Source organism: Sarcophilus harrisii, chromosome 5 (genome assembly GCF_902635505.1).
Source record: "Sarcophilus harrisii chromosome 5, mSarHar1.11, whole genome shotgun sequence".
In the NCBI taxonomy this organism is placed as follows: domain Eukaryota; kingdom Metazoa; phylum Chordata; class Mammalia; order Dasyuromorphia; family Dasyuridae; genus Sarcophilus; species Sarcophilus harrisii.
Genome location: NC_045430.1, coordinates 124,350,516 through 124,367,918, shown reverse-complemented (window position 1 = coordinate 124,367,918; position 17,403 = coordinate 124,350,516). Strand labels below are relative to the sequence as shown.

General features: G+C 34.1%; 2 protein-coding genes across 3 annotated transcripts in view; one reads left to right on the top strand and one right to left on the bottom strand.

Annotated features, from left to right (window-relative positions):
- The window catches only part of KIN (Kin17 DNA and RNA binding protein), a 43,863-nt gene extending 42,157 nt beyond the window's left edge, over positions 1-1,706 (top strand). Inside the window, exon 13 of the mRNA XM_003771405.3 lies at positions 1,355-1,706. Coding sequence (XP_003771453.1) covers positions 1,355-1,417 — 63 coding nt within the window. The 3' untranslated portion in view covers positions 1,418-1,706. The remainder of the gene's footprint in view (positions 1-1,354) is intronic.
- A 13,182-nt stretch (positions 1,707-14,888) lies between these two features.
- The window catches only part of ITIH2 (inter-alpha-trypsin inhibitor heavy chain 2), a 43,398-nt gene continuing 40,883 nt past the window's right edge, over positions 14,889-17,403 (bottom strand). For both annotated transcript variants that reach the window (XM_023504689.2, XM_023504688.2), the window contains exons 20-21: positions 16,410-16,521; positions 14,889-15,452 (exon numbers count right to left, since the gene is read on the bottom strand). In XM_023504689.2, the coding sequence (XP_023360457.1) occupies positions 15,293-15,452; positions 16,410-16,521 (272 nt within the window). In that variant the 3' untranslated portion in view covers positions 14,889-15,292. The remainder of the gene's footprint in view (positions 15,453-16,409; positions 16,522-17,403) is intronic.

The window sequence follows — 17,403 nt, the reverse complement described above, 5'->3', positions numbered from 1 at the left end:
GTGAAAGGCGTTTTGTAATTGGGTTCATGTAGTTTCTGTGTTTGTCTTGACAGGTAAATCCCCAAGTATTTTATATTGTCTATAGTTATTTTAAGTGGAATTTCTCTTTCTATTGCTTGCTGCTAGACTTTGTTGTTAGTATATAGAAATGCTGATGATTGGTACTTTATTGAAGTTCTTAATTATTTCAATTAGATTTTTGCTACTTCCGTTTTTATCCAAATATTCCATACCACATATCATCTGTAAAAGTGATAGTTTTGTTTCCTCAATGCCTTCTCTTATTGCTATAGCTAATATTTCTAATATAATATGAAGTAACAGTTGTAATTACATTGGGAAGACTTCTTGCTTATCCTCATTATAAGTAATGACTGCTGAAGGACTTAGATATTACTTATCATTTTAAGGTCAGCTCCATTTATTCCTATGCTCTCTAGTGTTTTTAATAAGAATGGGGATAGTGTTTTGTTTTCTTGCATGACTATTGAAATAGTCATATAGTTTTTATAGGGTTAACAGTGATATAATCAATTATGCTACTGATATTCCTATTATTTAATTAGCTTTGCATTCCTGGTATAGTCCTACCTGATCATATTGTGCAATAATTGTGATATATTTTTATAATCTCCTTGCCGGTATATTATTTAAATTTTTTGGCACCAATTTGTTCATTAGGGAAATTGGTCTGTTGTCTTTCTCGTTTTTTCTCTTTCTAATGTAGGTATTGGCAAAATATTTGTGTCATAAAAAGAATTAGATAGGAATCTTTTTTCCCCATTTTTTCCAGATTATTTATATGGTATTGGAATCAATTGTTCTTTAAATATCTGCTAATATTCACTTGTCCTTCATTACCTTACCTTTTCTTACTTTTTTAGCCTCCTTATACTTTATTAAATCCCAGCAAGTTCTGTGATACAGGGACACTGGTGTTGTCTTTCTGTTTGTACATGATACTTCATTTCTCTATAAAAGCAAGACTTTTGCGTTAGTTGCCATATGTGCTTAGAATGCTTTCCCTTCTCATCCTTTTTCTTGTCTTTGACTTTCATCAAGACTCGGTGCAAAAGTTATCTTCACATGTTTACTCCCTTTCTCTCAGCTCTTTTCTTCCCCCTAACTGCCTCCCCTCTGAAATTAATTTGTTTACACTTAAACATGTTGTCTTTGCATATGCAGAATTTACAGTGCTGGCAAATAGTAAGTACTTAATATCTTTCTTTTTTACCTGAATGAATTTACTATTACATATTATAGTTGGAAAAGGAAGGAACTGGACTTTTCTTTTTGCTGTCTTTTTCTTATTTCTCTTCCAGATATACTTACATTTTTTATTTTTAATTTCTAGGGCCCTTTAAAGGGACGCAGAGTTGAAGGTATTCAGTATGAAGATATCTCTAAACTTGCCTGAAGATGGAAGTTGGTAAAAAGCCCTTTAAAATCCCCAAGCATCAAATTGGTGTTTTTAGAACAACATATGACTCTACCATGTTAGGGTGCTCCTTTTGTATATGACAGAAGAATCTATTTAAATACTGCTGTATATCTTTAAAATATTTGGAATTCATTCAGACTTATTAATATCTTAAGTTGTACAATTTTTAAATTTTGTCCTTGTTTTTATTTCCTTTTGTAATATGCTTTGGAACGTTGTACCTTTTATTAAAAGAATGACATTCTAAAATGTTTTCTATAAAGAAGTTGATAGTTATTTCTTCTGGAACCTCATATGACATTATAGTAGAGTCCTCTCCAGGCTAAGGAGAGTTTATAGATTATGTGATTTCTACTTTCTCATTTTTACATATAGGAAAACAGTAGCCTAAAGGGATGAATATTTTTCTGAAGGACATGAGGTGGTCAAGCTGGGACTCAAACTGAGATCTCATTTTCCATACTTTTTCTTTCTACTGTATGCCACATGCAGTACATGGGGCTTTGAATGCAAGTAGAGAGAGGACAAAAGGAAGAATAGCATTAGTCTAATGATAATCATTTTACTAAAATTTTTTCTTCCATGATTTGTTATGATATAGTTAAATTTTATTAATTTCATCTAGTGACATTTATGCTTTTTCAAAGTAGTAAACCTATTGGCACATTTGCACAATTAATTTCTCTTCTTAAGACTGGATATGAGTGTTGCTTATTGACAAATTCATTAGAGACTGACTTTCCCTAATATGTGTTGTTATAATTGTAACTTGTTAATTGACATATTTCCTCCCAAAGACCTTTACCACAATGCAGTAGAAGGAATACTGGGATTTTAGTCAGAAGACCCCTCTTGGAGTTCCAATCTCAGAATCACTTGTGAGAGTGTAAAGTCTCCCTTCTCCGACTTTATTTCTGTCTGTAAAATGAGGGCAATTATCCGACTCATTTAAAATATATGAAGCCTCTACTATTCTGAGCACTGTGAATACAAAAATGAAAGCAGTCCCTCAGGGTGTACAGTTAATTTAAAACATTTTAAAAAGAAAGCAAGAACTAAAATGAGGAAGGGGAACAGAAAAGAAACTCAAGCAGTGGTGGCCCCAGGCTATTCTTTGAAGGAAGTTAGGGATTTCATGAGGCAAAGGTGAGTGAGGGGAGGAAAGAATTCCCAATGTGGGGGCCCAACCATGTAAATATTCAGGGGATGGAAATGGAAAGTTATGTATGAGTTTGCTTGAACACTTTCAGTTGTCACCTCCCAGTTTTGTGTGGTTCAAATATGATAATGTAAAGCACTTTGTAAAATGCTTTATTAGAGGAAATGTAAAAAATATGGATGTACCACTTTGGGATTTTTTCTCCTCCCCTCCCCCCCCCGGGCATTTAAAAGAAAACAAAAATATTACTATGTTCCATAAGCCTGTAAATGAAGCAGCTCATATCTTTAACTCTAATTGAGTGAGCTCTGTGTCACTATGAGGATAATTGTTTTCTTAATCAAAATAACTTACTTAAGACATCAGTCTTTCTCAAACTGCTTCCCACTCCCAATCAGTTATGAAGTCTTATTCAGTCTACTTCCATAATGTATTTAATGTTTGTCCCTTTCTCTACACTTACATGGCTATCCACCTGAAAGTTCTCATATTCTGATTCTTGCCTACTTTTCAAAATGTATTTCATTCTTCTTCATTCACTCCATGGTTTAACCAAACTGGCCCTCTTACTGTCTCATTTATACTAGACACAGTGTTTCCCATCTCCATGGGTTTTACCCAGACTATCTCCAGCCCTGGAGACAGCCTCCTCTTCAATACTATTTAGGATTTCTAGTTTCTTGGCAGTTAAGTCCAAGTACCCTTGTGGCCCCAGCTACTAGTATCTCCTATCAGCTATCACTATATACTCATATATATATTTTGTGTAAACACTATGTGTTATTTCTAGGTAATATGTAAGTTTTTAGATGACAGGGACAGTTTTATTTTCATCTTCGTATTTTGAAGGCTAGTACACTACCTGGCATATAGAATACTTAACAAATATTTGTTGATTGGTTGATGCAGATACCTGAAGACAAGTTTTGTATTCACTAGTGTACTTAAAAGCATTGCAAAATGTTCCCTTCCATCTGACTTCGTGACTTCCTCAAGAATATTCATTATTTTACTAATATTGCTAAACTAAAAGACCTAAATATCTTAAGATTTTTAAGTTTAATTTTTTATTATGAATTTAAATCAAAGATAATATTCATTTACATAGAATACAAAGATGATTGTACATGAAATCATGAGTTTCAATTTCAGAACTGCATTTTAAAAATAATTAATAAATTTCACATTTTCAAACCTATTCTGCTTGTATTTTTAGCCCCCTGAACTTCCTTCTGTTTATTCCTGTGCATTTAAAAATGTTTCAAAGATTTTTGTTTTGACATTACTATTGGTAACCTCATCTTTTCTTTTTGAATATCCTTCCCTCCAAATTAAAAACTTAGCTAGTGGGGCAGGTAGATGTTGCAATGGATAGAGCCCCAGCCCTGAAGTCAGGAGGACCGGAGTTCAAATGTGGCCTCAGACACTTAACACTTCCTAGCTGTGTGACCCTGGACAAATCATTTAAACCCAATTGCCTCAGCAAAACAAAACTTAAGTAGGAAATAAAAAATCAGTATAGCAAACCAGATCTACGCAGTACTAAATCTACAAATATATATATATCTGCTTCTTGAATCTATTAATTCTGTCATGTAATGTGCTTCGTCATTGTTCCTCTAGAGCCTTCTTAAACTTTTTCCTTTCATGATTGCTTTTTGTTCAAGAAATTTTTATGTGACTCTAGGTATGTAAAATAGATATATAACTCCAAACATTTACTGATAGTAAATCATAATTTTGCAACCCCTACATTAAGTTAAAAGACTTTATTTGGAGTTGTGACTCACAGTTTAAGAAGCTGGACTTTAGAGAGATGATTGGTCATTGCATTGGTTTAGAGTACTAAAGTCTTTTAATGCTGCTTTTCTTTACAGTATTGCTGTCTGTATCAATTGTACTGGTTTTGTTCGCTTCATACTGCATTAATTTTTATTCAGCTGTAATGATGGCTGTCCCAGCCTGATGAGAACTTCCAATGATTCCCCCTCTTTTAATCTCTCCCTTAATTCCTCCTTTTTTATTCCTGTTTATTTCCTTTGACTTTGAACTGTTCCTTCAATAAATGGTGTCTTTGTATGATTTCAGCTTCATCCATTTCGGTTAAGTGAAGCTTATCTGACTTTTACTCTCCCTACCTCCTTCTTCTATATGTGTATTTTCACTCATCCCAATTATTATAAGAATCAAATTATACTCCTTCATTTCTCTTTTTCACACTTATGTTTCCCTTTTACCCTCTATTTTCTTTCCCTTCTGAAAACTCTTAATCCATAAGCCAAAGAAAAGGTAGTAGGATGAAAATTTTAATTTCAAAGTAAAATTATATTTTTTTAGTGTTAAAAGTCTCTTTTTTCCCTCTGTAATATTAAATTCAGCTTTGCAAGGTCTTGTTTTAACCTGGCTATTTTATAGACCTCTGAAAGCATTGCTCTTTATATCAAAAAAAAATTTTTTTTTAAACTTTTTGAGAGCGTAGTAAATATACCACTCTTTCTACTATACCATGAAATGGTGGGAGTATTTCAGGTTTGGGATTTGCAAAGATATAATAAGCACTGAACAAGAAAAGAAGTCAAAGAGTTTGGCTGGTAGTGAGGTGTAAGTTGTCCCTTAGAGTGACAGATAGAGATGGAGATCATGCAAATTGGGAAGTGTGATGAATGCTAAGGCCAAGAATTGAAAGAGACGTTAACTGAATTTTGAAGAGCAGATTATGAGAGCAGACATTGGGGAATATGAAATGTTTCCCAATATGGGGGGACATGAAAATGTGAACTAGATAATTGTTTTTGAGAGAGGAATGAGTAGCTGAAACCTTAATAGATGGTACATTGGTGAATGGAATGAATATCAAAGAAGAAAAGATTGCTGAGTGGTGACAGAAGAGATCTAGAAATGGCAGTAGGGTCCAAGGGGTATAAAGTCTTCTAGTTTATTTGTGTCGGGAAAGAAGAAGCAAGAAGAAGCAATTGCCACAAGTATGTTTTCAAGAAATGAAATATCTTGAAAAGAGAAGTTTTTGTGAGCACCAAAGAATGGAAAGAATATGAAAAGAAAAGACATAAGATGAAGGGGAGTTTTAATTCAATTTTTAAGGAAGCAAAGTGTTACTTAAGACTGGGGATACAGAAATATTAAAACTTCATGAAGTGTTTGAGTGTAGAGAAGGGAATGGATTTGAGAAATGTTGGCAATGAGAGGGAAAGGACGAGGAAAAGGGAAGCATCAGAGATGACTGTTGTTAATCTAGGTGGCTGAAAGGATGATGGTGCCCTCAATAGAAATAGCAGATTTCAGAAGAACAATAACTTTTTTCTCCCCTACTAGCTAAATTTGACATCCATAATATCTCTAGCATGGGTATTCCACAATTTAGAAATGACCCATATTTACAAATGATATCACCCCAATCTGGTAGTGCCATTGCATGATGTTGGCATAGGACCAATATTTATTAGACTGAGCCAGTTTTTACCCTAAAGGCTTGGAAGTGGTCCCTGAGACTTGATTAGTCCAGGAATAGGCCTCCATTCTTTGATGGGACTTTCAAGTCATTTTAGGCTTGAAAAGCACAGCTTCAGATTTGATAGCTATCCACTGCCATATGAGTCAAAATGTCTTTCTGATCCAATATGCTCTGCTGATTATACTAATTTTTAAATGGAGATGAAGTAGGGCTGCTTCTATTTAAACAAATGCTGTATCCTTGCTTAGTATCATTTTCTTTTTTTTTTTTCTCTAAAAAGTGCCGTGTTTTAAAATGTATCATATATACCCATGTTTTTTTTTTTTTTTTTTTTTTTTTTAATAATTATAACTTTTTATTGACAGAACCCATGCCTGGGTAATTTTTTTACAACATTATCCCTTGCACTCACTTCTGTTCCTACTTTTCCCCTCCCTCCCTCCACCCCCTCCCCCAGATGGCAAACAGTCCTATACATGTTAAATATGTCACAGTATATCCTAAATACAGTATATGTGTGTATAACCGAACAGTTCTCTTGTTTCACAGGAAGAATTGGATTCAGAAGGTAAAAATAACCTGGTAAGAAAAACAAAAATGCAAACAGCTTACCTTCATTTCCCAGTGTTCTTTCTTTGGATGTAGCTGCTTCTGTCCATCATTGGTTAATTGAAATTGAGTTAGATCTTCTCTTTGTCGAAGAAATCCACTTCCATCAGAATACATCTTCATACAGTATCATTGTTGAAGTATATAATGATCTCCTGGTTCTGCTCATTTCACTCAGCATCAGTTCATGTGAGTCTCTCCAAGTCTCTCTGTATTCATCCTGCTGGTCATTTCTTACAGAACAATAATATTCCATAATATTCATATACCACAATTTACCCAACCATTCTTCAATTGATGGGCATCCATTCATTTTCCAGTTTCTAGCCACTACAAACAGGGCTGCCACAAACATTTTGGCACACATAGGTCCCTTTCCCTTCTTTAGTATCTCTTTGGGATATGAGCCCAGTAGTAGCACTGCTGGGTCAAAGGGTATGCACAGTTTGATAACTTTTTGGGTGCAATTCCAGATTGCTTTCCAGAATGGTTGGATTCGTTCATAACTCCACCAATAATGCATCAGTGTCCCAGTTTTCCCGCATCCCCTCCAACATTCATCATTATTTTTTCCTGTCATCTTAGCCAATCTGACAAGTGTGAAGTGGTATCTCAAGAGTTATCTTAATTTGCATTTCTCTGATCAATAGTGATTTGGAATACTCTTTCATATGAGTGGGAATAGTTTCAATTTCATCATCTGAAAATTGTACGTATCCTTTGACCATTTATCAATTGGAGAATGGCTTGATTTCTTATAAATTAGAGTCAATTCTCTATATATTTTGGAAATGAGGCCTTTATCAGAACCTTTAACTGTGAAGATGTTTTCCCAGTTTGTTGCTTCCCTTCTAATCTTGTTTGCATTAGTTTTGTTTGTACAAAGGCTTTTTAATTTGATATAATCAAAATTTTCTATTTTGTGACCAATAATGGTCTCTAGTTCATCTTTGGTCACAAATTTCTTCCTCCTCCACAAGTCTGAGAGGTAAACTATCCTATGTTCCTCTAATTTATTTATAATCTCATTCTTTATGCCTAAATCATGGATCCATTTTGATATTATTTTGGTGTACGGTGTTAAGTGTGGGTCTATGCCTAATTTCTGCCATACTAATTTCCAGTTTTCCCAGCAGTTTTTGTCAAATAATGAATTCTTATCCCAAAAGTTGGGATCTTTGGGTTTGTCAAACACTAGATTGCTATAGTTATTGACTATTTTGTCTTGTGAAACTAATTTATTCCACTGATCAACTAATCTATTTCTTAGCCAGTACTAAATGGTTTTGGTGACTGCTGCTTTATAATATAGTTTTAGATCAAGTACTGCGAGGCCACCTTCATTTGATTTTTTTTTTCACTAATTCCCTTGAGATTTTCGACCTTTTGTTCTTCCATATGAATTTTGTTGTTATTTTTTCTAGATCATTAAAATATTTTCTTGGGAGTCTGATTCGTATAGCACTAAATAAATAGATTTGTTTAAGGAGTCTTGTCATCTTATATTCGCTTGGCCTATCCAAGAGCAGTTAATCTTTTTCCAATTATTTAAATCTGATTTTATTTGTATGGAAAGTGTTTTGTAATTTTGCTCATATAATTCCTGATTATCCTTTGGTAGATAGGTTCCCAAATATTTTATGCTATCGACAGTTATTTTGAATGGAATTTCTCTTTGTATCTCTTGCTGTTGCATTTTCTTGGTGATGTATAAAAATGCTGAGGATTTATGTGGATTTATTTTGTATCCTGCAACTTTGCTAAAGTTATGAATTATTTCTAGTAGCTTTTTAGTAGAATCTCTGGGATTCTCTAAGTATACCATCATATCATCTGCAAAGAGTGATAGTTTGGTTTCCTCATTACTTACTCTAATTCCTTTAATTTCTTTCTCAACTCTTACTGCTGAGGGCTGAGTATCATTTTCATGCTTTTGTTAAGTAAATTTTTTTTTGTTAAGATAAAATTAGATAGTATTTATAAAGTGCTTAGCACAGTGCCATGATACATAATAGGTGCTATATAAATGCTTATTTCCTTAAATGTTAGATGATCTATAATTGTCTCATTTCATTCCAGTCTGCAGTATCAGACTGTCCTGAGTAAGATTTGTCTAGAACAACCTACTTTCCAGGTATAGGAGCTATTGTTAAAAAACAAAACCAAAAAATATTGGAACTCTAGGAGACTGGTGTATTCTAGGTGGAGAAACAGAAAGGTCTTTTATCTTTGGAGGAAATGTAATGGTTTGGACATATTAAGATAGAGATGCCAATGGCTCATGTAGGTTGAGCTGTCTGATAGATCTAGAGAACTTCTATAGTTCAAAAGAGGAATAAAGGCTGAACATATTGTTTGTATAGCGTTTATGAAAGATAAGACTTGAGATTCCAGGTAGAACATTTGAAGGAGATGACTGAAGATTGGGGAGGGATAGGATGGAGCCGGATAAGAATGATAGTGCAGTGTGTGATGATTGCAGGGAAAGGAGTTTTAACCTTGCCAGAAAACAATTCTGAATCATGGGACTTAGATTAGTGAAAGTTGAGAATTTGTCAGCATAGAATAGGGAAAGGTGGGTCAGGGCTAGTGTGACACAATGAAAGGACCCTGGATTTGGAATCAGAAGGCCAGGATTCAAATATCTGTGTCTATAACTTATCTATGTGACATTGGCCAAGTTATTTAATCTCTGTGTCTCTGTCTTCTGAGCTCTAAAATGAAACAGATGACCTTTAAATTCTTTTCTGATTCTCATTCCTTGGTCTGATACTCAGTTGATTGGAGCAGGGGCTTGAAGAGTTGATTGTAAGGGCCAGAGGTGTTGAAGAGTCTACCATTTCATCACTGTAGTCTTCAGGTTCCTCATCTATAAAATGGTAACCTTGGAATAGGGAAATTTTGAGATCCCTTTTAGCTCTGAATCTTCTATTCTGGCTCTCTAATTTTGCATTAACATTATTCTCAATCTAAAGGGAAAACTGGGTCAGAATGTCAGTAATGAAATTTCATAAGATAAAGGTAGAGTCCTGGAGCCCAAGATCTTCAGTGGACCTCTTTTTTTTTAGCTCTCATATGTATGCTGTTAAAAATCAAGTGGTGCTAGAAAAGTGTTGAGGATAGATTAGATAAATGCAGAAGAATACTAGTATTTAGTCCAAAGAATGATGATGCCCAATTTGACGTTAAATCAAATTATATCCTTGTGTTTGTATATTCTCTCTCTCTGTCTCTTTCTCTCTCTCTCTCTCTCTCACGTACATATGTCTATGTTAAAAAAACAGGTTTCTAAAAGCATTTTAAAATTGTTTAAATCAAAGACTGATCAAGTGATTTTTGACCATTACATTGATCTTAGTTTATTTCTTTAATTAATGGCTTTTAATTTTTCTTTTCCTTTGTTTAAAACTTCCAGTTGGTCATTTTTGCAGTGAGCATGAACTCATGGTCTCCTAGGGACACCTGCAGGCAAAAGGACAGATTGCACCCTTCTCTTTGTTTAGAGTTTTTAGAGTTGTTTAGAGTATCTTATCAGATATTCATATATCTGATAAATGAAAACCAAAAATAAAAGCAATTGGAATCTAGACCAATGTTGTCAAACTCAAATAGACACAGAGACCACTGACCTACACATAAGGATCCCTTGTTGACTTGTTGACTTAATTTAAAAATGTATTGTTAGATATGTTTTGTTGTATTTTTATTTTGTTAAATAATTTCCAGTTATATTTTCATTTGATGTGGACACACTTGAGAGTTGTGGCCTGCATTTGCAGCTTCCTGGACTCTGTGTGACATCTCTAGTTTAGACTGTTCAGTATTTTGTTTTGGAGTTAAGAAGACTTGAGTTTAAATCCTGCCTCAAATATTAAATTATCTGTATGATCCTGGGTAGGTCACTTAAACTCTTTCAGCTTCAGTTTTCTCATCTGTAAAATAGGGATAATAAGAGTGTCTGCTTCCTAGGTTTGTTGTGAAAATCAAATAATATAAGTAAGTATAAGTAAATTAAAAATTTAAAAAATACAAACATCAAAATGCTATATAAATTTTTATTATTCATTGTGCTCCGATTGAGGATGGAGAGGAAGAAAAGAAATGTGAAGGAGAATTTAACTCATCCTCATAGCTAATTTATGATCTTGGATCTCAGTCAATCAACAAGTATTTGTTTAATAACTACTATGTTCCAGATATTGTGCTAAGTATTAAGATTACAAGTACAAAGAATGAAATAATCCTTTCTCTAAAGGAATTAATACACACACACACACACACAAACAAACATACATAAATATAAATTGAATAAATACAAATGTATAGCAAATAATATTAAATACAGTTTGAGAGAAAAGGCACTGATAATTGAGGAAAACAGAAAGAGCTCTATTAAGAGAAGATGGTTCTTTTTTTTTTTTTTTTTTTTTTATTTAATAGCCTTTTATTTACAGGATATATGCATGGGTAACTTTACAGTATTAACAATTGCCAAACCTCTTTTTCCAATTTTTCACCTCTTACCCCCCCACCCCCTCCTCTAGATGGCAGGATGACCAGTAGATGTTAAATATATAAAAATATAAATGAGATACACAATAAGTATACATGACCAAAACGTTATTTTGCTGTACAAAAAGAATCAGACTGAAATATTGTACAATTAGCTTGTGAAGGAAATCAAAAATGCAGGTGTGCATAAATATAGGGATTGGGAAGAGAAGATGTTTCTTAAGCAAAAAGAGAGACCCTTTGAGGAGAGTCAAGAAAGGAGTGAGTATATTTGAGGCATGTGGGATGACTAGTTCAAAGATATGAATGGACTATTAAGAGAGGAACAGAGAGAAGGACATTCTGAATGGATCAGAGAATGCAGGGTGGTGAGCAGTGTCCAATGAGACTGGTAAAATGGTTGTGGTCAGGTTGTATAGACTTCAAAAACTAAGCAAAGGAGTTCAAAAGTTAGCCTTGAAACAGGAAGAAGCCACTTGAGTTGATTGAATGGGAGAGGAAAACCCCCACAACTTGATTCACCTTTTTTTTTCTTCCTTTTCTGGTTTATCTCCTAGAAAAAGTTGTTTACAGTCAATACCTTTGCTTTTTTTCCTCTTACTCCCTTCTTAATTCTCTGAACTTTGGCTTTCAGTCTTATTGTTCATTTGAAACTGTTTTCTCCAAAGTTACTAATGATCTCTTATTTGCCAGATCTAACAACTTTTTCACAGTCTTCATCTTCTTGACCTCCTTGCAGCCTTTTACATTGTTGATCACTTTCTTCCTGATTCTCTTCCTTTCTAGGTTTTTGTGACACTGTGCTCTCCTGTTTCTCTTCCTACTTGTCTGATCTACTCCTCACTTTATTTTGTTGAATCTTTATCCAGGTCCTATCCTCATTTGTGGCTGCCCCCCAAGACTCTGCCCTCTCTTTTTCCTCCGTGCTATTTCACTTGATGATCTCATCAGCTCTTATGGTTTCAACTGTCATCTCTGTGCACATGATTCTCAATAGGACCATCACCAGTTATCTTGATTTTTTTTCTTCCACTGAACTCAGAGCCACTGAACTTAAATCTATTCACACACAAGTCCAAGTCATCACACTCTTGATGTGTTCTCTTAGAGAACAAAAGATGAACAGCATATAATCCTTAAATCTACTTTTCCATCCCTATCTTCTGGAGAATTGCATTTCTACCTGCCTGTTGGACATTTTAAACTGGATATTCCCCATTAGATTGTGAGCTCTTTAATAACAAGGATTGTCTTTTATCTTTCTTTGTGTCCCCAATGGTTAGTATATACCTGACATTTAGAAGGCCTTTAATAAATAATTATTGACCAACTGACTGGATGAATGTCTGAAATCTTGAACTCAATATATCCAAAACAAAATTTATTATCTTTTCCCTCCAAACTCTTCCCTGTTACTGTGAAAGATATCACTATCCTCAGGATCACCTGAGTTCACAACCTACATGTCATCCTCCACTCATCATGTTCTTCCTTTCCCTCCAGTTCAATTAGTTTGCCTTCATAATATCTCTTGTATGGCTTCTTCTCTCCTATGACACTGCAATCACTTTGGTAAATCCCTAATCGATGATCTCAGTGCCTGAACTCGTTTTCAGTCAGCCATCAAAATGATTTTCCTGAAGTACAAATTTGACTATGGATACCCTCCCCCTTTCCATTCTCCCATCTTACTTTGCTTCAATCAATTCCAGTGGCTCCATATTACTTCTAGAATCAAACATAATATACTCTGACTTTTAAAGCCTTTCATAATCATTTCCCTTACTACCTTTCAAGTCTTTCTCCTCATATCCTCTCCATCTTCTGATATATACTGTGCAATTCAGTGACATTGACTTCCCTTTGCTTGTTGTTCCCCATGTACCTCACAACTTCCCTGACTTCAAGTCTTGGCTAAAATCTCATCTTCATCAAAAATCCTTTCCCAATCCCTCTTAATTCTAGTTTCTTCTCTCTGTTGGTTGTCTCCAATTTATTTTATATAATATTTGATTTGTACATAGTTGTTTGCATATTGTCTCCTCCATTAGACTGTGAGCTCCTGAAGAGCCGGGACTGTGTTCCTGTTTCTTTGTATCCCCAGCCCTTAGTATAGATCAGGAAAAGTACAAACTATTCACTATCATATTTTAAAAAATACTCTGTCCCCGTAAACAACTCTTAAGGAAACATCTCACATCTAGCAAATTGACAAAGATGACAGAAAACAAAAACCTGAGGAGAAACTTTGTATGAAGTTTATTGATGCAAATAAAGAAACAGATGAACCATTGATCAATTGATAAGTGGTCAAGGGTATAAAAAGTTCTGAAGACAAGAAGTCTAACTATTCCCATATGAAAAAAAAAATGCTCCAAATCATTAATAATTGAAGAAATGCAAATTAAAATATCCCATGGGATATCGCCTCATACTGATCAACATGAACAAACTTGACGAAAAATGAAAATGACAGACGTTTGAGGAGTTACATGAAAACAGGCATATTAATATACTCTTGGTGGAATTGTGAATTGGTAGAGCAATTCTGGAAAACAATTTGGAATTATGCCTCCAAATTGTACATTTCCTTTGACGCACTGATATTACTATTAATTCCATACCTTAGAGAAAAAAGAAAGAAGACAAAGTTCTATTTGTTCAAAAATGTTTATGGCAGCATTTTTTTGGTAATATGAAAAAAGGGAACTAAGGGTTGGAGAAAGATGGAACAAATTATGGTATATGAATGTAATGGAATTCTTGTTATATTCTAAGAAATGATGAAGAGGATGGTTTCAGGGGAAATTGGTGAGACTTGTAGGAGATTGTGCAGAGCAAAGTGAGCAGAACAAGAAAAAAAGTTCCTATTCTAAAAACATCTTTGTGAAAACAAACAATTTTGAAACTTGGGAATTCTGATCAACAGAGTGATCAACCATGATTTTAGAGGACCAATTAAGAAGAATGCTACCTGCTAGAGAAATAGTGGACTAGATATGTAGACCTAGCCATACATTTTTAGGCATGGGAACAAATATGGGAATTTGTTTTTCTTGACTGCATATTTTTTACAAGAACTATTTATCTTTTCTTTTTTGGGGGGGAGGGGAGGGTAAGGGGACTGAGGCCAATATAGGTGGGAGAAAAATACAAATGTTTGGTAATTGGAAAATAAATAAAATTTAATTAAAAAAAACTTTTAAAACAGTGTCCAATTTTTGTGTACTCAATGAGGTTGCTTCCTTTAATTCTATCAGGGAATTCTATTCACACTTCATAATGAAGTTCTTGGATATCAACACTTCATTAGCATATTAACACCTCATTATCTCTATTATTTATTCTTTGTTTTCTGTACCTATATCAACAAAAAGAGGAAACCAAATCTTCCCTTCCTCATATGTATGTGTGAATGCATGTGTGAATTTTTTTTTCCATCAGGCCTTGATGTAAGGAACTTTTCAAGAGGAAATTCCCTTTATAAAGCAGGTGACTTTACTCTTTTATACATACATACATACATACATATTTATGTATATAATAAAACATTAACAAAGAAAAATGTTCACTTTGGAAATATATCCATCGTGGAGAAGGATTTTGTTTGGAAATTACTAAAGTGGTGAAAAATTTAGTCCTAACTAATATATATTTTTATTTTTTCAATAAAATATTAGTAACTCGGAGGACTATAATGGAGGTTTAAAAATTGTATTTTTTGAAATAATCAGTTTAATCAGACTTTATTTTGACCACAACTTGGTAATTCAATTTATTGAAAAAAAAACCAATGTCCAACAATACTTTTAAAGACATATTAACAATATTATTCTTTATCTTGTATAAAAATTATGTTGCAAAAAAAAGGACCAACACAAAGAGTTTGTTCCAAATATTCTGATGACTATTTTTTCCATTTAAAACCCTGAAATTTCTTTGAAAGATAATTCTTTTTCTTCAACTTTCATTAGTTTGTACAATTTTAGTGACAGGTTTGACTATTTTTGATATTCCAAAATGTAAAAAAATTTTTTAAAGATGACAAAAATTAGGGATGGGAAGAAATTTTTACCTCTTTATATAATATTCAAGCTTTTATTTAGACATTTTTAAAAGGTACTTTGAGGAAGCTATATAGCTGAGGGACAAGGTAATCCTTATAATGTCCATCAAGGAAACCTTTTCCACTGTTGTGCACAAACCAGCAGGGAACATCTGTTCCCAGCACCATATCAGTTCTGTAGTCTTTCTGCAAACCCCTGTAAAGAGAGACATTAATTGCAGTTAGGTAAGGGATCAGAGAAATCAAGAGACATTTCTGCCATGCTTGATGCTAATTGGAAAATGCCCTTATTTCTATTGTCACCCTGGTGATATAGGGCATCTGAGCATGGGGTAAAAGTGAGGGATTGAGGGATGGGGAAGATGAAAAGGCAAAGAAAAATTAAGTGCCCAACTGATTTGTTTATATTTTTGACACAGAGACGTATGGATGTGAACCTTTCCAGTAAAGGTAGGAAGAGTAAATAAACAGGAGAAATAAAATTTCAAGGAATTATGGACCAGCTCTTTATGAATTTTAAGAATAAATCTGAGGCCTTGTACTTTTTTCATTCTTTCTCTTGTAAGTAGGTATAAAAGAGCTAATGGCTCAAATTCACTGATAAGACAGTGAACAAATTCAGGAGTTATTTGTAAGGAAGATAAATATGAATCACATTCTTAAAGGTTAAGTCTTGATTATTGCTAGTTTTCATGCTTAATGAAACAATTTGCATTTTATAAATAGGTTGAATTTTATGGCCTGCGCAAGTCACTGTTCAGTCAGTTTTCTAATATAGGAAAAAAAAGAAACAAAATCCCAAATCCTTATGGACAAATAAGGCAGAATTTAAACTAGCTTTTACCCTGTGAAGAAAGAATAATTGAATAATTTGCTAACTGTTCTTGTTATTTTATAATGTACAAATATATCTAGTCACTCAAAGGTGAGCTGTCAGTGATTCTCATAACTGCCACAATTTTAAGCTTGTGCGCTCTCTCTCTCTCTCTCTCTCTCTCTCTCTCTATATATATATATATATATATTTTTTTTTTTGGTGAGATTTGGTCAGTTTGAGGCAAGAAAAGTCTGATACTCTTTTGTTGCCTCTACTTTATTTTGGAGTGGAATTCAATTCTATTAGGGCCCAAAGTGGTTCAATCCAAAAGCCTACCTGGTAACAGTTAGTTTGTGTCCTTTCACTTCCATGCTAGCTTCTGGCTTCCCAGGGTGTTGACCAGGTCTCTCATTGAAGATCCGTACTTTTGGCTCATGCATGAACTGACCTAAAGAAACAAATGTCAAAGTCTTATGTGTTTAGCTAATCCTTGTTGTGCTTTTTCAGACTTCATCAGCTTGGATTGCTATATGTGAGTCCTTTTAGTTTGCCTCATTCCTTCCAAAGTTTTTAGGGCAGAAAATGACCGCTTGGCAAAGAAAGGAGTAATACTGGGGAAAGGAGGTGACAGGTATTATTTAACAGAGAGCTTCCCTTTTGTACTTACCTCATGACAGATCTGAATATAAAATAGGTTTGTGAGGTCACAAGTGAAAAGTAAAGCATTGATGGGTACATGAAATTTAGGGCGCCAAAGAAAGGTGTAAGAGAGTCTGCAAAATACAGATTTCTGCAGCCTGAGAAACAGAAACAAATTTTCTTTAGGACATGAAATGTAGAGGATCATTGAAAAGCTAAAGGAAAACAGCCAATCTCATTAGCAATTGTTCCTAACATAGCCTTAATTGTCTTTTTGAGCTAGCTTATCTAACTGTTAAATGAGCAGCAGCAGACAGAACAGTCACCCTGGAGTTAGGAAGATCTCAGTTCAAATCTAGCCTCAGACACTAGCTGTGTCATGTGGACAAGTTATTTAACTCTGCCTCAGTTTCCTCATCTGTAAAATAAGCTGGAGCAGGAAATGACAAACCACTCCGGTATCTTTGCCAAGAAAATCCCAAATGGGGTCACAAAGAGTCAGACATAAATGAAAAACCTGAACAACCTGTTAAATACTTTCAGTGTAAAACTGTAAGCTTTAATATTAAAATTCTACCTGTCCTTTGAAAAGAGTCAAATCTCAGGGATAGAGAGGACTTTAGGGATCATTTAATCCAACCAGTACTTTGGTAGTAATATCTTCAACAATAGTTCTGATCAATGAACATCC